General features: G+C 41.4%; 1 protein-coding gene and 1 pseudogene across 1 annotated transcript in view; one reads left to right on the top strand and one right to left on the bottom strand.

Annotated features, from left to right (window-relative positions):
• The window catches only part of VWA8 (von Willebrand factor A domain containing 8), a 307,276-nt gene that overhangs the window by 266,183 nt on the left and 13,569 nt on the right, over nt 1–27,524 (top strand). The window contains exons 39-40 of the mRNA XM_024754208.1: nt 19,700–19,825; nt 21,889–22,047. Coding sequence (XP_024609976.1) covers nt 19,700–19,825; nt 21,889–22,047 — 285 coding nt within the window. The remainder of the gene's footprint in view (nt 1–19,699; nt 19,826–21,888; nt 22,048–27,524) is intronic.
• On the bottom strand, nt 2,002–2,606 carry LOC112405709 (60S ribosomal protein L17 pseudogene; annotated as a pseudogene).

Here is a 27,524-nt window from a genome sequence, read left to right as displayed (position 1 = left end):
ACTCTCCCAGGCAATGACAGGAACATTTTGGATCATCCAAGCTGTGCATCCCCTATGCACCCTGACCCCTCCTCCCCTGGTCCCCACATTGCCAGCCTCTTTGCCGTTTCATAGGCTAGTCGTCTCAGAACTAGTTCGTGTTGCTGTTGCCCCTAAAAATATTAAGAGGCTTCAGTATTTCTTTTTTTTAATATTAAGTTGTTTTTGCATTTGATTTATAAGATAAACACCTCATGACAGAGTCTGTAAAAAGCATGTCTGTATTATCTGTGATAACAGAGACTAATAAGACATTTAGCATTATTAATAAGATTTCAGAGGATAAATTTTAAGTGAACAAACTGCTTTCAAATCCATTAGAAGCATAAGATGCTTCAATATATCTTAAGCAAAGATTTGTTATTTGGAGATTTTACACTTAAGATTGTGTCCTGACCAATTTGCACAGATAATTAAGGAAGGGCTAAGTATTCTGAAAAATCACAAATTATGTAAGATTGTTTTGCCTGAAGAGAGAGAGAAGCCACATTTCAGGGGAGAAGGGGCAGGGTTAGGAGCCAGGCTGTGGTGTGCTTCTCCGTTCTACTCTAGAATCTTCTGTCCTTTCCTTTGAAGTCCATGGCCTTCAGTTAGGCCCTTTCCCTCTTTGGTTCTTTTGGGGGGAAGTTTTATTATTATTTGCTAGTTATTGGAGGTAAGAAGTTTTCATTATGCACTTTTAATCTACCATTTCAACCTCAAACTCTGAGAAAGCCTTATTTCTAGATAGATCTAAACTACATCAGGAGATTAGGAAAAGCTACATCACTTCCAAAGGGTAAGGAAGGAGAAAGGTCTTTATAATGATTAACTAGATGCCTAATTTCAAAATCTAGGGAGTGTAAGACTTAAGTCGTTTGCTTTAAAAAAATCCATATACAGTTATTTAAGATAAAACAGCGTAAGATTTTATATAAATTATGTGAACAACATAACATTGAATGATTGGATTTTCTTCCATAGTCACTCGCTTAAAAAGTACTCATTTCCCTGAACACTGAGGGCAACTTCTGGGTGAGCTCTGAGCTCCAGGTCAAGAGAGTAGGCAAATAAGACCCCAAATGAGTGGTTCACAGGAGATGAGGGTTATGGGAGGTATGGTGCTGGTACTAAGACTGAGGAGTGAGAATAGTCCCGTCATTCGTTCATTTCTTAAGTTCTTGGGATAGAAAAATAAAATGCAGGGCTCCCCTGGTGGCGCAGTGGTTAAGAATCTGCCTGCCAATGCAGGGGACACAGGTTCGAGCCCTGGTCTGGGAAGATTCCCACATGCTGTGGAGCAACTAAGCCTGTGCACCACAACTGCTGAAGCCCAGGCGCCTAGAGCCCGTGCTCCGCAACAAGAGAAGCCACCTCAATGAGAAGCCCGCACACCGCAACGAAGAGTAGCCCCCGCTCGCCACAACCAGAGAGAGCCCGCACGCAGCAACAAAGACCCAACGCAGCCATAAATAAATAAATTTATTAAAAAAAGAAAAGAAAATGCAGTCCCTGCCCTCAAAGAAGGAACTTAAAGAAGACAAGCAAACAGCTTCCTAAGGTCTGTAGAGAAGTATGTGCTTGATTCTATGGGATGAATGAGAAAAGGCTTCACCGAGGATGCAATGCTTGTGTTCACTCTTAAAAGATGCTGAGGAATTTTCCAGGTGGTTGAGGAGTGAGGGCATTCCAGACACAGGACACGGCACATACAAGTGCACAGAGGCATGAGAGAGCACAGTGAGTTCAGAGAATAGCACGTTATGCAGTGTGACTGCGAAGACCGTGTTCGTGGTGGGGGACAAATGGCAAGGGAGAAGGCTGGCACAATTGTAAGGACCAGATCGTGATCTGGCCCTGGATGCCGTGCGAACTTGCACACAACATTGGGTTTCACCCGGTGGACAAACAGGCCATTGGAGGATTCACAGTACTAGGAAGAGATACAAGAATACATTTTTATTTTATTTTATTTTATTTTTACTTTTATCTGCATTTATTTTTTGCAGCATTTATTCCCGGGCCATAAGTTTTTGTTTCTTCAATTTCTTCTGGGATATCTTTTTCTTTGGGGCAACCTCCTCTTCTGGTTTAGGGACGATCTGTTCTTTTTCAGTAAGGATCATCTCAATGTGGCAGGGAGAGCTCATGTATGGGTTGATCCGACCATGAGCTCTATAAGTCCTGCGCCACATCTTGGGGGCTTTGTTCACCTGGATGTGCTCAAGGACCAGAGAATCTACATCTAAGCCCTTAAGTTCAGCATTACTCTCTGCATTTTTGAGCACGTGCAGTAAAAATTCAGCACTCTTTTTGGGCCACCAACCCTGCATCCAGCCCCACTGTTTGGCCTGGGCACACCTACCAACTCCACCATTGTAGTGACGGAATGGCACACACTGCTTCTTTAAAGTGACATCCTTCAGATACTTGGTGGCTTTTCAGATATGCATACCCTTAATGGCCTGGGCTGTTTCACGAGTGTTCTTAAAGTGAACACAAAGATTTGAACCTCTCGACTTGCATGATTTTGTGGGATTTTCTGGGTCAAGTGAATAGCGAACCATTTTTAGAGGTCACCTCAGGCCGCTAACTGGAAAAGGAAGAAGAATACATTTTTAATTGAAGGAATCAAAATCCTCATCTGGTATTAGTTAATATCTTGATTGATATTCATTGGGCACCATGCTGTAATTACTTTTACAAACATCAATGCATTTAATCCTCACATCAACCCTTTAAGATAAATGATACTATGTTTACAAATCAGCCAAAGGAAGAAAAGTCAGGCCCGACGCTGTGACTTCTTAAAGTAGGACACCAATTATGCCTGGGTTAGGATGTGGGTTAACATTAAGGAATGACTCTTCCGGGAAACACCACAGCAATGAGACCAGTATCAGAAAACCATGTTTAGTTTTGCTTCCAGCTCGCAAAGAGGGAAATGCAAGAAAATTGTGAAGGACTCAAAGAAAGGCAGCAGATAAGACTAAATAGATGGAAAAGATTTTTTTTTCTGGAACCAAAAAAAAAAAAAAAAATCTGTAAAGGTATTAGGGTTAATAACTTTCTAAATACCCTCAAATAGAGTAACTAATTGTCCCAGGGAAGTTCTCATTCTCTTCTCCCCTGGAAATCTGAAAAAGAGAAAACAGGCTTACATAATGGCAAGGAAGAGCTTTAAGATGTAAGGGAATAGAAGTAATTTAATCCTTAAATGAGTACCTAAAATGGATATGGAACTTCCGTCTCTAGAAATCTTTACAGATAACACCAGCATTTTAATAACAGCAAGCATTTATTGAGCAATTACCATGTGCCAGTTATTCTACTAAGTGCCTTACGTTATCAGCAGCATCATCAAGATCTCTTCCATCATCATCAACACCAACATCATCGTCATCGTCATCCTCCGTAGTGGCTAATAATGCCAGCTCTGGAGCCAGACAGCCTGGGTTCTGTAAAATGGGAAAAACAGATAGAAAGCAGTTATTAAGATTAACTAGGATGATTTGTCTTTTTTTTTTTTTTTTTTTTGCGGTACGTGGGCCCTTCAATGTTGCGGCCTCTCCCGTTGTGGAGCACAGGCTCCAGACGCGCAGGCTCAGCGGCCATGGCTCATGGGCCCAGCCACTCCGCGGTATGTGGGATCTTCCCAGCAGGGCTCGAGCCCGCGTCCCCTGCATTGGCAGGCGGACTCTCAACCACTGCGCCACCAGTGAAGCCCCGGATGATTTGTCTTGTAGGAGCAGATATCAATGGTGCCATAACAGACTCAAGGGCAGTCAGAGCAGAGACAGCATTGTGGGACCCCTGCCATGCCCTCCAGTTTCCTTCTTTTATGTTTTCTTCTTCCTTAAAAGAAAAATTAAATTTATTTGTGATTTAAAAAAAAAAAGATGAAGATGATACGCATAAACCCCTTAAAACAGTGCCTAGCATATAGCATTCTCTACAGAAGAATTAGCTCCATCATTGCCTTCATTGCACTTGCTAATAGTCATCAACCTGGACTGCAGGCCCCCAGTCAAGTACTTTACATTCATTGTGCTATTTAGTCCTTACAATAACCAGTCAGTATTATTCTCTACATTCGATCGATAAAGAGACTGAGCCACATAACTCATCTCAATTCTCAACAATCTTACGAAATACAGATATCTTGTTCCCACTTTCTAGTGAGGGGACTGAAGTTTAGGAAGATAACGGAGCTTGTCCTGGGTCCCTGTGGCTAGCGAAGCAGGTGTCTGAGCCCAAAGCCCACGTTCCTATGATCTCTTAAGCCTGTTACCTTCTTCCAACTCTACAACTCTGTGAAAAGTATAACTTTCACATATACTCTTAAAACATTTTGCATCGTTATCCAAATGCCAACACAGGATCCTCATCTGGTATTAGTTAATGTCTTGGTTTAGTGTTCATTGGGCACCAAGCTATGGTTACTTTAACAAGCATTGCATTTACTCTTCACATCAACCCTTTGATATAAATGATGTTTTATTTACAAGATCAGCCAAAGGAAGAAAAGTCAGACCCACTGCTGTGACTTCTTAAGTAATTTCAAGTGTTTCCCTTATCGAATCTTCTTTTTTTTTAATCCAAGGTGTTATTCTCAAGTGGGGCTTCTAAAGTCCTCAATTTGGAAAGATAGTGCCAGTTGCAAACAGCCGCTGGCCAAGGATAGACAGGACCTCATGTGGAATGTGAATCCTTAGATTGCAACAAAAACAGGAAGGCCTGGATTTGGTCACCTTTTGGCCATCTCCTGCCAGTCCTGTGTGGTTCTGATTGACTAATAACATCCAGCTGTCTTGAGGTTATTGTGTAATCCCAGTAACAATGGGTGTTTCCTCAGTGATCAGCACAAAGTCAGGCCAGGAACTGGCAAATCATCCTTCGGGGTGACTTTGAAAGCACGGCTTCAAGCCCATGCATTGAGAGGCTGGGCTGAGATCCGAGGAGAGGGAACATCTTGCCGTCCGTGTCAGCGCTGCTTCCGCATGTGCCTCTGTTGCATCACGGGTCACTCTTCTCAATTAAGACAGCTGTCATCAGTGACCTTCCTTTGCTTCTGGACTGGATTCTTCATGGGATATCATAGAGTCCCGGTGATTGGACCTTTTATGAATCAGTAGCAAGAGTTTTCTCATTAGAATAGTAGGGTCTATAATAACTTCAATTATACTTGGTTCAGAATCTGAATCTCTGATTCCAGCTTTCCCTAACAATAGAAAATATCCATTTCTACAAAATGCCACTGATTTTAATCATATCTTCTCTCCAGTGTTTTTTCTAATCTACAATCAGTCGTTTCATTCTCAGGCTAAACTCAACTAGCCTTTTTCTGATTGCTTTGCCTAGCGTGATATCTCCATGAACCAACAATTACGTTCCTTTTTTTTTCCTTTAGTGGTTCAAAATGAGCTTGTGTTCAGATAAATGATGTTTGTGAACACTGATGTGTGACGTGCACTGTGCTTGGCACTGAGGGCACAAAGATTAATAAGATATTGTCTCTGTACTCACAGAGGTATTAACTTCAAGAGGTGGGGAAGACAGGCACCTGCACAGATCATTTCTGTTTAATATGTAAGCATCTAGGTAGAGGGATGAACAGTATGCAGTGGATGCCCAGAGGAAGGGGATTCTAGGATAGATTTTGAAGGAAAGAATCCATGACCTGAGTCTTGAAGGACGCACGAATATTAACCAGACAAAGAAGGGTGAAAACAATGCCCAGCAGAGGGCACAGCACAGACAAAGGCCTGACACTGTGGTCTCAGGTGTGAGCTGAGGTCCGGCCAAGGGCAGGATACCACTCAGTGTGAGATGCAAAAGGCTTTGAGGCTGGGAGGCAGGTTGGTGCCAGGCAAGGAATTTTATTCTGAGCCCCTACTTTGCTGTATGTAAAGAATGGAAAGCATTTCCCCATTCGCTTTGTTTAATCTATAGTAACTGTGTTTCACCCAGTGGACATTTACTGAATATCTACTTTGCCTAAGAGTTCTTGCCTTCAACAGCTAACCTTCTAGTGAAGAAGACACGTTTAGTTGTAAGAGAAGACACAACATGGTAGATGCCACAGAATGGTTTTTAACAGAGCGCTATGGTTATGTAGACAGATGTGCGAGCAACTTCTAGGTTGGGCAGTTAGGGAAAGACTCACAGAGGAAATGTCGTTTGAGCTGGACCAAGAAGGATGAGTATGGTTTCGATTGGCAACTCTTCTAAGGATGCAGATGGGAAGATGGTCTTGACCAGAGCTTCTCAAACCTTCTCTGGAGAGGGGCCAGGTTTTTTTTCAACTGATCGCAGACGAATTTTTCTTTTTTTAACCTTTTTTTTTTAAGGTCAGTCCTTCAAACACATTGTTAATTGGGAAAATAATGCCTTCATGTTTGTGTTTCTCTAACATTCAAGTAGCAAATTTAGTGGCTCTTATTTCTATAGTAGCTCAGTAGATTGTTCCCAGTAACTCTTTACAAAGACTACCTTGTTCTTCAACTCTCTTTTCCTTTTCACAGACTAATACTTTTATAAAATAAAATAGAAATGAATTACTGAAAAAAATGATATAAAAAATAACATACGAAATACAAGCCAATATTATTTAATATTAGATTCCACAAACATAAAATTACTTTGTCAAATTGCCGTATAAGTTTCTAAATGATTACTGTCAACTTCTGTGACCTGTTTCATCACAGACCAGTAACAAGTGTTCACACACCAAAGGCAATCTGGGTAGCTCTAGTCAAGACAGAAGAAACCTATGAGCAGGGGACAAACACTACAAAGAATACAAGGCTGTTTAGAGAATGGCAAACAGTCCAGCGTGACTAGAGTTCAGAGTTTGGGGATGGGCTTGTGGGCAGGGAGTAATAGGAGAGAAAACTAGAGAGAAGGTGAATCCATGCTGACTGTCTTTGGTAATCAGTGAGGAGCATGGACGTGACTGAGAAAGGGAGTGGTGTGGTTTTATCTTCTTTAAGAGGTTTCATAATCGTGGAGTTAGTAAGTCTTAGAGGAGAGAGAGGTGGAAGAAGCCAGGAAATTATAACATTACTTCAGTTATTCAGTTAAGAAGTGATAGGAACCCAAACCAGGGTAATTGAAGTGAAAATGCAAAGGATGGGACAGTTGGGAGGTATGACCAGAAGACAGTGACTGATGGAACATGGAGTAAAGGAGATGGTGAGGTCTTCAAGCCCTAGGGGACAGAAATAAGGAACACAGGAAGAGGAGAGGCTTGTGGAGAAAGCAGATGTTTGGTTTGGCTGTTATTATGTTTTCTCACTACTGGGACACCTATGGAAAACTGTCAAACAAGCATGGTATTTGGAGATTTTAAGATATGACTCGAGTTCAAGAGCAAGGTTAGGACCAGATAGGCTTACATATCTGTATAGATATGTCTGTATTTTTATGGTCATCTGTATAGAGAAATGGCCCGAACCAAGAGGGAAGATGTGTTGATGACGGTGAGCGTATAGAGCAAAGAGGGGGAAAAGTGAGGATGGGCCTGTCAAGGAACATCTGCATTTCTGGGGAGAGGAGTAAAATGCTAGCTACTTTATCTTAGCACACGAATGGCTCGTCACTTAGCACGTGGCATCAGTGGCCATGAGAGGACAGCATCAGCCGAGCACAGCCTAGAAGTACAGTCCTGACTTCCAGGCTGCGTGAGCAAAGGCATCGAGCTCAATCTTTGCCGGGTGACCATTAAAAGGATTAAAATACTAAAAAGCTGTAAACAGGACAAAAAATAGCATTCTTAGCAAGTAAGCACAGGAGACCACAAATCACATTAACATCTCTTGCTTGGAGAGGCAGGGAGTAGAAGAGAGAACCCTAGAGCTGGTGAGAAGCAGATCACTTGACCTCCATGTTGTCACCGCCAAGCAGCAGCATTTGAAAGCAGCAGCTCTGAGGAGCAGTGGAGGGGTGGAGAGGTCTAGACTTTATGCAGTGGCATAAAGCGACAAGCTGGAAAGGCAGTAACTCTGGGAAAGGGGCCAGACCAGCCTCAACTTATACTTGGCTTGAAGACCAGATCAAATAAATGCCAAATGGCCCCATTGCAATGGCTTTTCCAAACAAAATAAGAAATGATGTGGAGATGAAGTTCTCATGCCGTGACTGTCCATAGTTCCAACTCCTTCCCTGCAGAGCTCTTGAGCTAGTAGTATAGCTTTGCTTCAACTACTAACAGCAGTCTAAAATCTCCAAGGAGAATTCTGATAATAACAAAGTGGAGAATCCATCCAATCTGTTGCTGAACAGCTTTGGACAGCCATCCTATCATCCAAGAATGAGGACACAAAAAAATAAGATGAGCTCTATGAAATAATTCTGCAGTGAGGCAGAATAATAGAAATTCCAGATGTAGAAGAAGATTCTGATAGGCTAGAACATTTTCTTCAGAAAACATCACATTTTTAGAAAACATCTGCTTTGTGTTCTCAAAATTCAAAGAAACCTGAAGTACATGAAATAAGGAAAGACTAGAAGAAAACTACAGGTGCAGTGCCAAAGCTGAAATCTACATTAAAAGTAGAAAGGACAGACTCAATCCAGTCTTAAGTACTAATGTGAAAGGAAAACTTGAATTGTTATTCCATACTGAAGAGGTAAAAGCTATGAGAAAGCTGGTCAACAAAAACAGAGCAGAGAGCTAACACATAGAGCCATGAGCCATACCAACATGTAGAACAGTACTTGGCCCATGGTAAGTGCTCAGTAAATATATGTTGTACCAACGATATTCCCGAAGAAGCCACCAAAAAGCACGCATAAACAATAATTCAAGTAATAGTAAAAGAAAACTGTGCTGAGCCAAAGACAGGCTTAAGTCAATGGATCAAAAGACCTTTACTGAGTACCAGGCAAAGTTAATGAGAAGAGATAAGCACCTCGCCACAGCCTCATGGAATTTTAACATTTCAAAAACAAAGAAAATAAGAATGTAAAAAAAAAGAAAAAGAAAATATCCTAAAAGCATACAGGCAGACAAAAAATAAGCTATTGGGCTTCCCTGGTGACGCAGTGGTTGAGAGTCCGCCTGCCGATGCAGGGGACACGGGTTTGTGCCCTGGTCCGGGAAGATCCCACATGCCGCAGAGCGGCTGGGCCCGTGAGCCATGGCCGCTGAGCCTGCGCGGCCGGAGCCTGTGCTCCACAATGAGAGAGGCCATACCAAAAAAAAAAAAAAAAAAAAAAACTAAGCTATTGTCCAAGAAAGAAAAATTCATCTTACATTAATTGTCCCTGAAACATTGAACACCAAAGATCGTGAAACAACGTCTGCAGGATCTGGGGGGAGAAAAGTTGTAACCCAAGAATTCTCTACTCAGCCGAAGTACAAAGGTGACAGAAAGACATTTTCAGATATTCAGAGACTTAAAATATATGTCACTTAAATATCCTTTTGAAAATAATTTTGAAGTAAATATGTATACACACATGTGTACACACACATCTCTACATACATATGTGTAAATATTCCAGCCAGTTAAGAGAGGAATCAAATTCCTTAAGAATGGGAAACCTGTGGTATAAAAGGACCAGCAATGAGTATTGGAAGCAGTTAAACACAGAATCAGATCTAAATAATTGTGGTAAATATGTTTAAAAGAAAACTCAAATATCAAGAATAATGTTTTTAAAGATACACAATATAAAAATAGTACATTTAAAAATAATAAAAAGGGCCTAAATTGCCATATTGTCTCAAAAATTAAACAAAAATCAGTGGTTGATATCAAGAAACAGAAGGTTTGTATTGAGGTGGATGGACCTAGAGTCTGTCCTACAGAGTGAAGTAAGTCAGAAAGAGAAAAACAAATACCGTATGCTAACACATATATATGGAATCTAAGAGAAAAAAAAAAAAAGGTCATGAAGAACCTAGGGGCAAGATGGGAATAAAGACCCAGACCTACTAGAGAATGGACTTGAGGATATGGGGAGGGGGAAGGGTAAGCTGTGACAAAGTGAGAGAGTGGCATGGACATATATACACTACCAAACGTAAAATAGATAGCTAGTGGGAAGCAGCCGCATAGCACAGGGAGATCAGCTCGGTGCTTTGTGATCACCTACAGGGGTGGGATATGGAGGGCGGGAGGGAGGGAGACGCAAGAGGGAAGAGATACGGGAACATATGTATATGTATAACTGATTCACTTTGTTATAAAGCAGAAACTAGCACACCATTGTAAAGCAATTATACTCCAATAAAGATGTTAAAAAATAATAATAATAAATAAATAAATATTAAAAAACAAACAAACAGAAGGAAGCAAAAAGTGGGATAATGCATATTACATATGAGAGCGACAAATACTATTTCATTCCTGAAGATGATTAGAGAAATTGAAGTTAAGCCAGGCTTTTTACTAAATGCTATGTATTGCTGAAGTAATGCCAGCAACATAAAGACATTTTTAAAATAAATTTATTTTATTTTATTTATTTTTGGCTGCGTTGGGTCTTCGTTGCTGTGCGCGGGCTTTCCCTAGTTGTGGCGAGCAGGGGCTACTCTTCGTTTTGGTGCACGGCTTTCCTCATTGCGGTGGCTTCTCTTGTTGCGGAGCACGGGCTCTAGATCGCAGGCTCAGTAGTTGTGGCTCGCGGGCTTAGTTGCTCCATGTAAGCCAGGCTTTTTAAAAACTTCATTATGCTGATTTTTTTTATTGTATTTCTTACAAGTTATGACATGTTTTTATAAATATTCCTGATTATTTTGTGGAGAGGGGACTGCAGGGGGCAAGAGTAGAAGCAGGGGGACCATTGCAGTGGTCCAGGTGGGAGGAAATGACAATTGACCTAGGGATGACTTGGACACAGTAACATATGGTCGGAAACCACCGGAAGTTGAGAGGCTTTGCCAGTGGTCCAGGTGCGAGATGTGAGGGAAAGAGCGGTCAAAGATGATCCCCAGGTATGTGGCCTGAACAGCTGAAAGAATGGGGTTGCCCTGTTGCCTTTCGTTGAGAGAACTTGGGGAGAGCGGGCGATGGGCTCTAAGGCTCAGTTTTGAACTGTTAAGTTTAAAATGCCTGTTATACATGCTCACTGATATGTGTAGTTCCCAGCTCCTTTGAAGTACAAAATATCTAATTCTTGAAGGAAAGATGTGAAATTGCTCACAAAAACTCCTTGTAAAATGACAGTAAGTTGTCACCCAAAGTAATAGTTTAGTTCCACATCACCATCCAAGAGTACAAACTCTTCTAACAAGAATCGTCTTTGTTAAGTACATGAATCACCTTTTTCTTTTTTTCTAGCAATGAGATGTCACTTCAAGAAACAGAGAATTCCCTAAGATAGGAAGGTCTGTATCTGCTCTTTTTTTTTTTGGCATTTCACCATTTAGAGCAGCTGGCAACCTAACAGGTATTTAGTAGAATATTTTTTTACTATGTCAAAGCATCAAGAATCAGGGACTTCCCTGGTGGTCCAGTGGTTAAGACTCCACGCTCCCAATATAGGGGGCCCGGGTTCGATCCCTGGTCAGGGAACTGAATTCCACATGCCACAACTAAGAGCCCGCATGCGACAACTAAAAGATCCTGCATGCCACATCGAAGATCTTGCATGAGGCAATGAGGATCCTGCGTGCCGCAACTAAGACCTGGCACAGCCCAATAAATAAACAAATATTTTTTAAATATATTGAGAATCACAAAGAAAATTTTTTATTGTTTCCACTGATTTATAATTTGTTATTTTACAAATACTGTACAAAAGTTTACCTTAGTTCTTTTTCGTTTGAATGGCGCAAATTAATAGCAAAAAATATTATGTTGTTTGAACATGGAGAAATGTCAAAATAATGGGAGCTAATGTTTAATGAAAGAATCACTGCTCCCAGGTATCCTCAATATCCATTTACATGTATTTGTTCACAATAAGTATTTAGTGATGGTCATCGATATGTTTTACTCTGTAGAATGGATGTGCTTTCTACAAAAATTGCTACTTAAACCTTTCTAATCTTTTCATGAAATAATTCTAAAGGAATAATAGAAGATTGGCTTGCTTGTAGAGTTGATAGATAAAAGAAGTCTTGCTTATCCATAACCCAAATAAGTGAAGACTTAAGACTTAGAATACTTTCAGGGCTGAAATCACAAGACAAAGTTCACAAACCGCAAGATAATTGGTTTTTGTCAAGTTTGTTCCTCCTAAATGTCCTCACTGCTATAGATGTGTGTGTGTGTGTGTGTGTGTGTGTGTGTGTACGTGTGCTCACGCTTTCTGGTAACCAAATTATTTCTCAGAAAGTGAATTAACCAGAATATGTTATCCTCTGAGCATTTCAGTTAATCTAAGTGTTCTTTACATGAAAGTAATAAAACTATTTCTTTTTTAAGAAAGTCTGTAACATAGACTTTTTACTAGTGAAACCTATCTTTATATATAATGAATTCTCATTAGTATGAATTTGTTACATAATACAAAACAGATGGACATATTTATAAGAATACTTTTCTTCACGCAGTAGGAATATACAATAAAGAACATGTCTGGCCCTTTGTTATAAATAAATGCATTTATTTAAATACAGTAGGAACTTACTATTTAAAGAAGTATTTCAATGAGTCCCATAAAATACACAGACCAAAATAATCAATATTTCTGTTCCAGCCCTCAGTCAATTTTTAAAGAACCCCTCTTCCAGCCCATGGCCTTTAAGAACACCCATCCTGACGGGCCTCTTCCTGTTTTGAGTTTCCAAGTATTGGTGAGCTGGCTAGATGATAGATAATATATTATCTGTCCATATTTATCTGCAAGTTATGTACTTGAAAATGAATGAATAGTGCTACTATATAAAAATGTCTTTGTGCCCATAGTTCTGGATCAAAAGGTTGGTACATACTTTCACTTCTGAAAAACAAAAACTACTGATTCATTGATAAAAATGTCAATAACAAGCAGAATCAAAAGTAATTCATTTCAGGACTTCCCTGGTGGTCCAGTGGTTAAGACTCCACGCTCCTGGTGCAGGGGGCCTGGGTTCAATCCCTGGTTGGGGAAATAAGATCCTGCATGCTGCACGGCATGACCTAAAAAAAAAAAAAAAAGTAATTCATTTAGCCACAAATAAAATTTTAAAAGAAAAGAATTTTAGCCACCAGAATGGCTAAAATTAAAAGAAAAAAAGAAGCTGTCAATGTCAAGCGTTGGTGGGGATGCAAGCAAAGGAAACCCTCATACACCGCTCCTGGGAATGTAAATTGGAAAAACTACTTTGGAAACCTGTTTTGCGGTATCTCCTAAAACTGAGCATATCTAGGATTTCCACCCAACAGAAATACACACATACCTGCTGCAAAAGACATGTTCAGGGATGCTCATGGCGGCATTACTCGTAATACCCCCAAACTGGAAACAACACAGTTGTAGATGAGATATAAATTGTGATACATGATCAAAATCACATGATTGGACATTGTCACAGCAGAGACAGAGAATAAAGTGCTGCTGAATAAAGCACGACAGCGTTGGTGCCTGTCCTGGGAAAGATGTTGAACCAAAGTAGCCAGACACAGAAGAGTTCATACTGTATGATTCCCCTTCATGAAGTTCAAAAACAGGCAAACCTAATCTGTGATGATAGAAGTCAGGTGGGGGGTTTCCTTTGGCGGGCCAGGTCAAGTCCAGAAGAAGAGGCCCAGAGAGGCTGGGGAGGTGCAGGTGTTACACTGAATCTGCGCTTAAGATTTATGCACTTTATTACGAGTAGGTTACACTTAAATTTTAAAAGCTGACCCGAAAAAGGGGGTAGCAGATTTATTGGAAAAAACATATCCCTTCTTTACTCTCACCCCAAATTTTATTGAGTCTTTTTCTTTTATTGGTATACAAAACGGAAACAAAGTCTTCAAGCTAGAGAGGACCTTAAAAGATGCTAATCATGTATAGGAAAAGAAGCAAACCAGCACAAGAAAATTAAGACCTAAAGTCCCTAGGTTCTTACATAATGGTGAATCCAGAGACAGCAGACAAACATAACATTCTAAGGGAAAAATAAGTATTTTGTAATTCGATAATCCCCTTACCAAGGGCAATAATAGGTCCCCTAGAAAGGATCCCCCTTTTATTATCATTTTTACTAATTATTAGCATGTACACCAAAAGAAGAATTCTGCAGTGCTGTTGCACTGGTTGTTTGACATACATTCCCTGGGCCGTGGCCCTATTGCTCTTAAGTCGGACCTTTTCCCCAAATTCACACCACCTGTAATTCCCTTCTTGTGCCCGTAGTCTGTGACAGCAGCCTCTATGCTCTAACTCTGATCTGGAATTGATATCAGTAACGCAGGATTTTGCAAACCTCTCATAAGGAGTTAACATTTGTTCACTTATAGTCTTGAAGAGCTGACTCATAGTAAATTAGCTTTGGTAGTTAGTTTAGCTGGCTGGTGAGATTTCTACCTCACAAGCCTGCTAAAGAAAATTGAAGACAAAGTTCTTCTGGTAAATGATAAATGTACTAGTATACTTCAGTCAAATACAGGAATATCTAACATAGCAAACCATTATTATTCCACATAGCTTCATTACAGTGAGATCTTTATAAATATATTTAGAGGATAGCCCACTAAGTAATTATATTTAGATAATAATACTCCTATCTGATTGTCATAAAGCATGCAGTTGTCTGGGTATACTTTGGCAATCTTAAATTTAAATCTCAGGAGTATAAACTAGCATAATGGAATGCTTTCCTGGGTGTGACATTCAGTAAATCTCATCACTTTTGTTATGGTGATATGGTCATTTGTTTGTTTATGTGGTTTTACTTAATTATGTCTGTATGCTTATTAGTATAGTTTTTAGATATTATTCAAAAATATATATCCAGGGACTTCCCTGGTGGTGCAGTGGTTAAGAATCCGCCTGCCAACGCAGGGGACATGGGTTCGAGCCCTGGTCCGGGAAGATCCCACATGCCGTAGAGCAGCTAAGCCCATGCGCCACAACTACGGACCCTGCGCTCTAGAGCCCGCGAGCTACAACTACTGAGGCCGCATGCCACAACTACTGAAGCCCTTGCACCTAGAGCCTGTGCTCTGCAACAAGAGAAGCCACCACAATGAGAAGCTCGCGCACCGCAACAAAGAGTAGCCCCTGCTCGCCGCAACTAGAGAAAGCCCACATGCAGCAACGAAGACCCAACGCAGCCAAAAATAAATAAAATAAAAACAAAAATTTATTTTAAAATATATATATGCCATAGCATAGGCATTCATGTGTTGATATAAATAATGAACCTTATTAACAGTTCTGATGTCCTGTTTCTAGTATAATTGTTCTTAATATTTCTTAGATCTGACTCTATCCCAACTTAGAGAGCAAGCAATTGCTGAGAGTCTTAGACAGTTATTTAGGAGATTTTTAGTATCCCTAGAACTCCAGATAATGAAATGAAAGATTTTCATCAAGTTGTAAATCAGGTTTTAGCCGTTTTGTGCTTTCTTTTGAGTGCTGATGTTGGGGCAGAAAGATGAAGTTTGGAAAACAAAGTATGTTTCCTATAATTTATTATCCACCCAAGTCTCAAAATGCTTTGTTATCAATAGCAAACTAGCTTAAAATAAACTACATCGAAGCTAATGTCAAAATAGACATGGAATGAACTAATTTCCTAAGCAGTGATTTTCTCCATAATTCGTTGCACTTAGCAGGCAATTCAGCTATTTCTATTATTGAAGAATAGATTTACTAGTGAAAACAACACATTCCTTCAAAGTCACTTTTTAGACTTTGATTAACACTTAGAAGCTTACAAATTAGGGACAATTCCCAGTTATTTGAGAAAATATTATTGTCTGACTTCTCTGGTGGCGCAGTGGTTAAGAATCCACCTGCCAGTGCAGGGGACATGGGTTTGAGCCCTGGTCCTGGAAGATCCCACATGCCGCCCTGATCAACTAAGCCCGTGCACCACAACTACTGAGCCTGCGCTCTAGAGCCCGCGAGTTACAACTACTGAGTCCGCGTGCCACAGCTACTGAAGGCTGTGCGCCTATAGCCTGTGCTCCACAGCAAGAGAAGCCACTGCAATGAGAAGCACGCACACCACAATGAAGAGTAGTCCCTGCTCGCCGCAACTAGAGAAAGCCCTCGCACAGCAATGAAGACCCGACACAGCCAAAAAACAAATTGAATAGAATAGATTTATAAAAAATAAATGCAGAGTATCAGGCCCCAGCCTGGATCTACTGAATCAGAAATTGCTTTTTAACAAGATCCATAAGTTATTTATATGCCCATTAATGTTGGAGAAGCCCTGTTCTCCGTAACCTGCAAGCTGGTCCCAAAAGTATATCTCATAAAATTATAAAAGGATATTTTTAAATCCTTTTGAGGAAAAAAAAAGGAGCATTTATTTTTTTAATTATAAAAGTCACAAACTCATTGTATGAAGACTGGAAAATACAGGAATTTAAAGAAAATAATATCACCCGTAATTCCACAACACAAAAATAACAATGACTATTAATATTTTTGTTTTTTCCTATATACTTTCTTTGCATATATATATATATATATAAAATATACATGCATATACATTGAGAGAATACTATATATGCATGCTTTTACATCATACTTTTATCACTTAACTTTTTTTTTTTTTTGAGGTACGCAGGCCTCTCACTGTTGTGGCCTCTCACTGTTGTGGCCTCTCCCATTGCAGCGCGCAGGCTCCAGACATGCAGGCCCAGCGGCCATGGCTCAGGGGCCCAGCCATTCTGCGGCATGTGGGATCTTCCTGGACCGGGGCACGAACCCGTGTCCCCTGCATCAGGAGGCGGACTCTCAACCACTGCGCCACCAGGGAAGCCCTATCACTTAACATTTTATAGTAAGCAATCAACTTTTGTTCAATAATTTTTATTGAACACCAGCTAGGTATCAGGCACTGTTCTAGAATCTGAAGTTATATAAGGGCTCTTATCCCCATCAACCTTACTTTCTAGCAGAGCAAGCAGATAAGACAAAGAGATAAACAATACATTTGTAAATAGTGATAAGTACGAAGGAAGTAAAACAGAGTAATAAGCTACACAGAGACACAATGCTTTTTTTCTTTTTTAATAACCCATGCTCATGATCTGGCCCTCTTCAGTTCCTTTAAGATTGACAGTATAATTTCTAGTCTTACAAAAAACTGTGATATTCTCTACGCTTACTATTTGGATAAACTGAGAGTTACATGTTTTACTTAATTGAATTACATAACACTGGAAATGTAACAGCTTCCCTTGAACATTTATTTATTTAGTTAGTTATTTATTTATTTATTTATGGCTGTGTTGGGTCTTCTTTGCTGTGCGCGGGCTTTCTCTAGTTGTGGCGAGCGGGGGCTGCTCTTCATTGTGATGCACGGGCTTCTCACTGCGGTGGCTTCTCTTGTTGCTGGGCACAGGCTCTAGGCACGTGGGCATCAGTAGTTGTGGCACGTAGGCTCAGTAGTTGTGACTCGCGGGCTCTAGAACGCAGGCTCAGTAGTTGTGGCGCATGGGCTTAGCTGCTCCACAGCATGTGGGATCTTCCTGGACCAGGGCTTGAATCTGTGTCCCCTGCATTGGCAGGTGGATTCTTAACCACTGTGCCACCAGGGAAGCCCCTCCCTTGAACTTTTAGATGGGTGTGCAGTGTGTGAGAGATAGTTCTTCTTGGTCCATGAATCAGTCACTCCAACTTCTGCTAGCTCTAAGCATGCTGTGATCTATTTTACAAAGCCTAGGGGTTTCTCCTCTCTTTAATTGCAAGGTCTGTCCTGTGAAATGTAGCCCTCTGTGCATATGTTCTCCTAAGAAATTTAAACCCAGATTCCTCCTCTCAGGGAGTCTTACCTTCGTAGGTCTTGTTGGAAGTGTTGTCATTTCTGCAGCAAAGAATCTTGCTTCACTTACAGTATATTTGCATCCCACGACTCTATCTATTTGCTCATTATTCTTATGCTCTACTGTAGTGTAATGTTTTTTTAATCCATTTAAATAATAATTGGGAATTTTAGTTCAAATTAAAAGTCAGTTGCCTATGCTGCCAATGGAAATAATTCAGTGGGATGATACCTGCTATGCTCAGCCAAGATCATATGTTTGTTCTCCAGATATGACAACCAGGTCACAATTAACCCCTCTGCCTTTTACCTTGGCAAGTTTCTTTTGCCATCAACTATAAGATATATTCTGTTTTCAGACACACCAAAATCTGGGGAGGGGAGTAGACTTATTAGTTAGAATTTATTGAGCTATGCTCCAGTGAGTCCCATTGTCCTATAAGATCATGGGGCTCTTACCAAGATTACACATCAGGAAAGAACATATTTCCAGGGGGCACATACCTGGTAGTTCCTGAAATTTAACTACTCACCAAATTTAATATCTTTATGCCAGTACCTTAGGAGTTTCTCTCTCTTTATTTCATGTACACGTGAATATATATCTGTATTCAAATGTGGTATTTTGCACCTGGTTGCAGCAAGGGTATGAGGAACAGGAAAACAATACATAGAGTACTACCCAGAGTCATACCATGTGGAGCTTCTTTGTGTAGTGGTTGATCTGCCCCTAAAATAGAGACTGGCTGCCTAAAGCTTGACTTTTTCAATGACAGTGCTGTCATACAGCCACCTCCAATGAAACCGTGATGAAAGTGTGCTTAAAGTAATGTGGACTTAATTGTCCATAATGTATCTCATCATCATCATCATCACCATACCAGCTCACACAGATTGCCCAGGCTCTTTCTCAGCTATTCCATGTAGTATCTCATTTAATCTTTACAATAACTCACTAAAGTAGAAACTAGTGTTGTCTTCACTTTTAAGATGAGGATGCTGCAATGCAGACAGGTTCAATAACTTGCTTGAGGTCAGATACCTGATCATGGTGAAGGAAGGACTGGAGTCAGGCTGTCTGACTCCAGAGCACATGATCTTAACTACAGCTCTAGTTTGTACACATAAAGGTATTTTAGCTTTTCTTCCCACTTCTTACTGTAAATATAAGCTGTGATAAACCTGGATTGGGATATTGTAACTCTTTATCATTTATGGCACAGTTTTAAGCATTATGTGCGAATATCTTTAGAAAAGTAATTCAGGAGGTTTCTGAATATAGATGATCAGAGCGAAGGTGGGGTACAGAATGTTCACGTACTATTGTTCTCAGCTGTTCCCGTTTGCACCGTAAGTCACAGAGAACCGGCATAACAACTTCTCCAAAAGGAAGAGTCCGAAGATCACGTTTTCTCTGTGCTTGCAGACAGTGTTAACAAGTTCAAGCTGATTATTGTGTTACCTAATAAATTCTCTAAGAGTACCGTGACAGAAAATCCATAAGAAATGCATCACCATTACATTTCCAGATATCGCATGTTTCTCCAGAGGTTCATTTGCGTACCGTTTTCCTGTTCATGTGTGTTGTGAGTTCATTTTGTCATTCCATATGTTAAAACACTTATAATGAACAAAATCTACACAAAGGGCATTTCTTTGTCAGCAGAGCAGAAACCAGTCCATTTATGAAACTGTGTCCATGCAGAACCATCACATATTGAAAAGATCCCTGGTGTGTTTCCTGTTACTCTTGCATAAAATGTGTCAGGGACCCTGCCGAACTAATTAAAGTAAGGATTTGTGTGTATGTCATTGTAGGCTAAAGGTAAAGAAAGACAGTGGCTAAGACACCAAGCTACGGGGGAACTAGATGATGCCAAGATCATTGATGGGCTGACTGGAGAAAAAGCCATCTACAAACGCCGGGGTGAGCTGGAGCCACAAGTAAGTACTGGTGCGCTAGGCGCCTCAGATCTGCAGTTTGGTCTTCTTTACAGGCAGGTGCTTCCTTGAGTTGCTGTCTTTGTCGAAACACCATAAACCCTGAATATGGCAATCAAGGAAAGCATTACACTTTTTAAAATTAGAAAAAAACAGAAATATTATACTGTTTATTATATGAGTCAAGATCCCAGCCTGAGTCAAGAAACACCAGGCACACTCAAACAGAGCAATTTAAGGAACAGTTAATGTTTACAAAAGTAAGGGTGGCGTTTACGAAATCCAAAAAGAGATGGTGTGGTCTCCCAACAGCAAGGATCTGACCCATCCCTCGGTCTAAAAGGACAGAGGAGAGAGCACTTACTGGAGCTTAGAAAAGGTGATTTATGGAGAGGGCTGCCCACCAGGGGCTGTGGCCTTCAGCAGAGGGAGAACCCACCCACGGGCCACAGCAGAGAAGGGGCTGAGGGAGTAAATATTTCACCCTCACCCTCTGATCTCCTGCCAGCACCTTCCATCAGCAGAACCCACTGGAAGCCAGCAGCCAGGAGAGAGACCAGTGCCATTTGGAAAACAGATCAGCTCCCAGGACACAGGGCAGGGTGCCCTGGAGGGGGAACTGAAGACACTTGGTGCCACTGAATCCCAGAGGGTGATGCAAATGAAAGCACGAGAGCAATCTTGGTGGTTTTCCACTGTTCTGTTCCTTTAAAGATCTGTGTCTATCTTATAACTGAAGAAATTTCCAGAAAGTAAGGAATTCTCCCTTAAATAACTCTGATGATAGTGTGTAAAGTTTTCGACAGCCATAATATTAAAATATTTGCAATAATACAATGGCCAAAAAATGGCAATAAGGTGAGTCTCTTAGAGGGTTCTGTGACTTCCAGTATCTCCAAGTAACCAGAACTGCTGAGCAGCCACTGAGAGCTGGGGGTGCGGTGACAGGTGGGGGGAAGTGAGCCGCTTACTCCATCTAAATGTTGATTCAGAGAGGTTCCTGGAGTCACTGGGAGAGTTTTTCCCTCTGTGTCCTTGGTACGCGTCAACAACTGCTTTCTTCACTGACTCACCGTGGTCCACAAATGTGTTTAGATCCATCTGAAATTGTGAGTCGCCGTGGAAGTGGATGAGGCGCTGTTTTTAATTCTGGCAGACTCAACAATCTTTCAAGACATATATTGAATTTGTCTCCAACCATTACACTCCAATACCCACAGTATTTTCTTGAAATGACTACCTCTGCTCATTAGTTTGCATACATGTCAGCGAGTGTATAGTAACAGAATCATCTGGAATTTTTCTTCTTTTTTCCTGTACGTAAAAACTGGCACGCATACTTCTGTTTTTCGTTCTGCAGATTGGCAGGCCCGGGTTCAAAATCAAACTGAAACTCATGAGAGTTTCACATTTTAATTGACAGTTGTTGCTAAACTGCGGTTCCATGCCGCTTTCGTGCCGTTAACTGCCAGGAAAAGTAAAGAGTAGTAGTAATTCAGGAACTGGAAGGAAGAGAAAACTGAAAGCTTCCTAAAGACAAAAGACACGGAAGAGAGATTTTCCTTTACTTCTTTGCTGGAACCCCCTGCCCCTCAGATCGCTTGGTTTTAGGAATCTGACATTTCTTGGAGGCTGTGTGGAAGTGATTTTTAGCTCACTACACAACAGGTACTGGTAAAATTGCTGTGGGCTTCCAAAGGAGCTCCATCTTGCTAGAGAAACTGATGTGAAAATGAAATGCTGGGGTTTATATTCTTCCAGATAATTGTTTTCAAGGCGACGTCAGCCTCACTAAGGGAGTCTTACTAGACTAGGTTTGTCCCTGAAAGGACCATATTCCAAAGGAAAATCTTTCCCACGTGGCCCCAACTACCAGCACAAGTCTGAAGCTCCATTTACTGAAATGTAATCCATAGGTGCCTCCCCACCCGCCAGGATAGCCTTGTGCCGGGCCCAGCCTACAGCTGATCTGCCTGCCTGGTGGCTGGGACATGCATGAGGGCCCCAGAACAGCAGCCAGTGACAGTTTTCTGGTTCACAAGGCTTTTCTGTTGTCTCTCCCTCAGCTGGGCAGCCCCCAACAGAAACCCAAGCGCCTGCGTCTGGTGGTGGACGTGTCCGGCAGCATGTACCGCTTTAATGGGGTGGATGGCCGGCTTGAGCGCTCGATGGAAGCCGTGTGTATGGTCATGGAGGCCTTTGAGAGCTATGAGGAGAAGTTCAAGGTAATGGCGTGAACTGAGGAGGAAGAGAGGCATCCCCAGACCCTCCCCCGTCTCTGCTCAGGAGTCAGCCCCGAGTTACGGCGTGAGGCTGGCTAGGGGATGTGCGCCCAGAGTGGACAAGAATCTGTATCTTCTCGTCAACTCATCTGTCGGTGTAGAGAAAGTGAACCTTTTGTTTCATCTGCTCTAATAATCAAAGAATGATAAGACCATAATTGAAAGACCAGTTGCTACAGAAGAAAGCACTGCACTTTACAAGTTGTGTGATATCATCCATGAGGGCAGGGCGAGGGGGGGAGCGGAAACAGACAGATAGAAGCACCGCAGGTCTCTCCCCAGATTTCTCAAGGCCACCATCCCCATCCCAGTACCCCCCACCCACCCATTCTTTCTCCATCACCAGCCAGGTAGCCTCGCAAGGTTCTCAGCATTCGCGCATGAGCGAGCGCTACACAGTAACAGGCGTGCCCCCAGGTGACAATGAAGGTTCTTACCCCTGGGAGAAATGCAGCTTCTCATTTAAACAGTTTCCATTTTGTTATTGCCAAGTTTGCTCTGGAGTCAAGCAAAGGAGTCATATACCTCCTCCTTCGGAGACCTGAGCATTGAGGAGGGATCTCCTGCCGCCATGTTACTGCCCGAGACGAGCCCGTCAGTCAGCTCTTAATCAGCCACGGGGACACCCACACTCCTGGCTTTGACCAGAACAAATAACCTGAACACCGTGCTGGGTAATTATTATCAGAAACTCAGTTGAGAGGAGTGGTATATGTGCAGACATAGGTAACGGGTACTCAGTCTATCCGTAGATAATTCTCAACTGTGTTAAGGATCAGACAGGTCCTTCAGAAATAGCCCATCTTAGATGATGATTTAGCTTGACATCCTGCCCACACCTCGGGATTGCCGTACTGAGCCATGTCCGTGTGCCGTGATGGATACAGAAAGAAACAGACTGAAACCCATCCCTTCATTGACTTTAGGCCCACTTTTTTGGCTCCGAGGCTCCCAGAGTCCCTTGTGTGAAGCTCTACATGAGAGATTCCTTTTAGAGTGAAGGGGTAGGGAAAAGGCAGCTTGAGTCAATGAGCGCTGTGGTTGCCAGGCTCTGCCTAAGTACAGGATACAAAGACGAGTAGGACCTGGACTTTCACGATGGGAAGCAGCTCTGTTTCCCTGAAGAGCTGGAATGTGCTTCCCCTTGTGATCAGTGAAAACGATGGAGCTGTTCCAGACTCCCTCTTGGTTTTAGCTGCCAGGAAGCTCCAAGCTAAAATCCAAGACCGGCCAAGCCAAATTTGTTATGTCTTATGGCTCTCAGACTAGTTAGTGTTCAGCGTTTTCCTTCCCTTGACCCTCCCGGGCTTCAGATAAGTTTTTCTTGATTTTTTTTTTGTTTTTTTAAAATTTTTTATTGAAGTATAGTTGATTTACAATATCATGTTAGTTTCAGGTATACAGCAAAGTGATTCATTATATATATATATATATATATATATATATATACACACACACACACGTATAGATATTCTTTTTCATATTCTTTTCCATTCTAGGTTGTTAAATGATATAGAGTATAGTTCCCTGTGCTACACAGTAGGTCCTTGTTGGTTATCTATTTTATATATAGTAGTGTGTATATGTTACCCATCCTTCTAATTCATCCCTCTCCCCACCCCCCTTTCCCCTTCGGTAACCATAAGTTTGTTTTCTATGTGTGTAAGTCTCTTTCTGTTTTGGAAATAAGTTCATTTGTTTTTTTTGTTTTTCTTTTAGATTCCACATATAAGTGATATCATATAATATTTGTCTTTCTCTGTCTGACTTACTTCACTTAGTATGATAATCTCTAGGTCCATCCATGTTGCTGCAAATGGCATTAATTCATTCTTTTTTATAACTGAATAATATTCCATTGTATATGTACTTTTTATTTTTTATGGGCTTAATATTTTTTAATGTTTTACATCCTTTCTAGTATAAGGTGGAGTATAATTCTTAAATCACTTGGACCATTGATCACCAGTGAATGGTTACACATCCATTGCATCAGCATAAATCCCACCTGTGTTTTAAAACCTTGGGTTCTGCCAATAGTTGGATCAGCCCATTCGCCTCTCTTGTGGATCCTGAAGGCCAGAGTACCTCAGCTCCCTTTGAGTTACATGAAGAGTTTAACCCCTTATAGACCACAGCAAACATACCACTATTAAAACTGGCATATTTATAGTTATCTAGAAAAATAATTTACAGTTAGAAAGGATTTCTATATCTCTGAAAGCAAAATTGCTCCGTTATGTGAAGCTACTTCTTCCAGATTTTAGAAAGATTCAGTAGAAGTTCACCAAGAAATTGATTGACAGAGCTCCCCAGGACTGGGTCAAGGATGAGACAGAAGGCCGGAAGTGGCAAAGCTAACAGGGAGTGTGTGCCATGTTCCGCTGCATCTCACACTCGGAGTGTATGGAGAGATTCATATTTGTCTAATTCTCACCATTAAAAATCTGTAATCTGGGCTTCCCTGGTGGCGCAGTGGTTGAGAGTCCGCCTGCCGACGTGGGGGACGCGGGTTTGTGCCCAGGTCTGGGAGGATCCCACATGCCGCGGAGCGGCTGGGCCCGTGAGCCATGGCCACTAAGCGTGCACGTCCAGAGCCTGTGCTCTGCAACGGGAGAGGCCACAACAGTGAGAGGCCCGCGTACCGCAAAAAAAAAGTCTGTAATCTGGAAGAATGATTAGTAAAACCGGACATGTTGCATAAAAAAGAAATAATGTCAAGGAAATAGCATTTCACAAATTGTTATTTTGTATTGTTTTGTTTCTAATTGACAATTAGAAACCAAACTGTTGCCATATGACCTACTGAATTTCAACTAAATTCAACAAAATTACAAACATAGAGCACTTGCTAAGAGCAGAGTACTCTGCTAGGTACAGAGTTCCCTGCCATCCTTGAGCTTGTAGCCTTGTGAGGGAGACCTATAAAAACTAATTCTGGAGACTTTCCTGGTGGTCCAGTGGTTAAGACTTCGCCTTCCAATGCAGGGGATGCGGTTCGGTCCCTGGTTGGCGAGCTAAGATCCCACGTGCCTCGCTGCCAAAACAAACCAAAACAGAAACAATGTTGTGACAAAAAAATGAAAACATAAAACAGAAACAATGTTGTAATAAATTCAGTAAAGGCTTTAAAAAAAAAAAAAAAAAAAAGGAATTCTGATAGGACACTCAATGAGAGGCACTCGGTACAAAAGGCACAGGAAAGCATGCCTCTCCAGACACTCCCCTTCAGGGCACCATCCTCGAAGCAGTATTTTGCTGACAGTCTCTTCCATTGCCACAACACTGTAAAGAATTTCCTCGGTTTTCATCTGTAAAACCACAGAAATATTGAGAAGATACCATACTAATATCTGACTTTTAAAAAAATTTTATTGAAGTATAGTTGATTTACTGACAAATCCAGGGGAAATTCTAGTAAGACACCACGATAAAATGAACTTTTTTCAAGGCTTGAAGAAGCTTCATCATGTTTTCTGCTATTTGATTTTTAACAGGAAGTACTTTAACGGTTTTGGTTTTGTGCATTTTCATATACTTATAAACATACCCCCTCACATTTACTACATAAGTCCCTTCAGAACGTTTTTTAAGAGCATAGAAAGTCTGATGAAACTAGAGCATTAAAATCTTTCCAACAAAAGGAGAAAACTCTGAAGATTTCACAAAACAGGCTCTTTGAGGAAAAGTGGTACTTGGATGGGTATCTGGAGGGATCAGAATGGGAAGACAGGACGAGAGAGGACTGCAAGTCCTGTGCCTGCAAATTCCTCATTATGACCATGGCACTTAGAGCTGAGGTCACCTCTCAGGTCATTCCCTCCAGTTTCCTCATTCCTCAGACAGGAAACTGAGACCCAGAAACATCAAGGGCTTTGCCCAAAGTCAGAAGGCTAGTTGGAGACAGAATAGGATAGAGCCCAGGTCTCTTCTCCTTGTTTTCCCTTTTTTGTTTTGTTTTTAAATATTCTCCTTTATTTCTAATTTTTTTTAATTTGAAAAAATTTTAATCTACAAAAAAGTTGAAAAAACTGTAAAATGAACACCCATATGCCTTTACTTAGATTCACCAAGTGATCATTTTCTCCCCTCGTTTGCTTTATGTTTCTCTCTAAATACACAGTCTTCTTCTTCTCTCTGACCCATTTGAAAGTAAGTTATAACTATCATAATACTTAACTTCTAAATATTTCATTATGTTTCTGCCAAGAGTAAGGACATTCCCTAAATGATCTCAATACCATTATCACGTCTAAGAAAATCATCAATAATTTTATAATATCTTATAAAATCGAATCCATGTTCACTTTTCCCAACTATTCCAATGGTTGCCATCCTGGGCTATAGAATATAAACCATCCCAATAGTGTCTAATTATTTTTCCCCCTACAATCTGGGATCCAGTCAAAGTCCTCACCTTATTTTTGGTTATAATGTCTTTTTACCCTTTTTTTTTTTTTTTTTTTTTTTTGTGGTACACGGGCCTTTCACTGTTGTGATCTCTCCTGGACGCACAGGCTCCGGACGCACAGGCTCAGCGGCCATGGCTCCCGGGCCCAGCCGTTCCGTGGCATGTGGGATCTTCCCGGACCAGGGCATGAACCCATGTCCCCTGCATTGGCAGGCAAACTCTCAACCACTGCGCCACCACGGAAGCCCTTGTTAGCCTCTTTTAACCTGTAGCAGCCACCTTTCCTACCACTACCATTCTACTTTTCATGATGGTCACTCTCTTGAGGGTGTAGATCATTTGTCTTGTAGAATATCCCTCATCCTGGATTTGTCTAGCTGTTTTCTCATGGTGCCATTTACCTTGTCTCTATATTTCCAGAACGCCTAACAAGCTTTCTCTCACAGCAGCTACCCTGGAGACTTTGTAAAATCTTCCCACCATCCCTGCCAACATAACTAAGGTTTTGAGTGGCCACAGGCTATCCAGGCTCTGCTGGGGCTCGCCAGGCCTCCTTTGTATGGGGTGAACAGGTGGTGGGATGGAACCTACTTGCATTCTGTGAGAATTTTGCCTGTTTATAATGAAGTATTTTGAGGTATAAGTAATGGGTACACATAGTACAAGGTGTAAAAGGCACAAAAGGAATCAGAGTGAAGAGTCAGCCTCTGCTTCCCTCTCTCAGTTCCCAGTTCCCCTCCCTGCTGGTGACCACTGTTGATACTTTCTTGGTGTCTTCTCAGAGACATTTGATGCATATACATCAAGTGACAGAGTACTGTTCACTCTGTTCTGTGTCTTTACACTATATGATCTTATCCAATTCGTTTAATCTCTCTGTACTTCAATTTTCTTTTTTTTTTTTTTTGCGGTACGCGGGCCTCTCACTGTTGTGGCCTCTCCCGTTGCGGAGCACAGGCTCCGGACGCGCAGGCTCAGCGGCCATGGCTCACGGGCCTAGCCACTCCGC

The sequence above is a fragment of the Neophocaena asiaeorientalis genome, unplaced genomic scaffold (assembly GCF_003031525.2).
Source record: "Neophocaena asiaeorientalis asiaeorientalis breed wild unplaced genomic scaffold, Neophocaena_asiaeorientalis_V1.1 scaffold415, whole genome shotgun sequence".
Classification (NCBI taxonomy): Eukaryota; Metazoa; Chordata; class Mammalia; order Artiodactyla; family Phocoenidae; genus Neophocaena; species Neophocaena asiaeorientalis.
The sequence above is the reverse complement of the archived record's forward strand: the minus strand, read 5'-3'. Positions and strand labels throughout refer to the sequence as shown.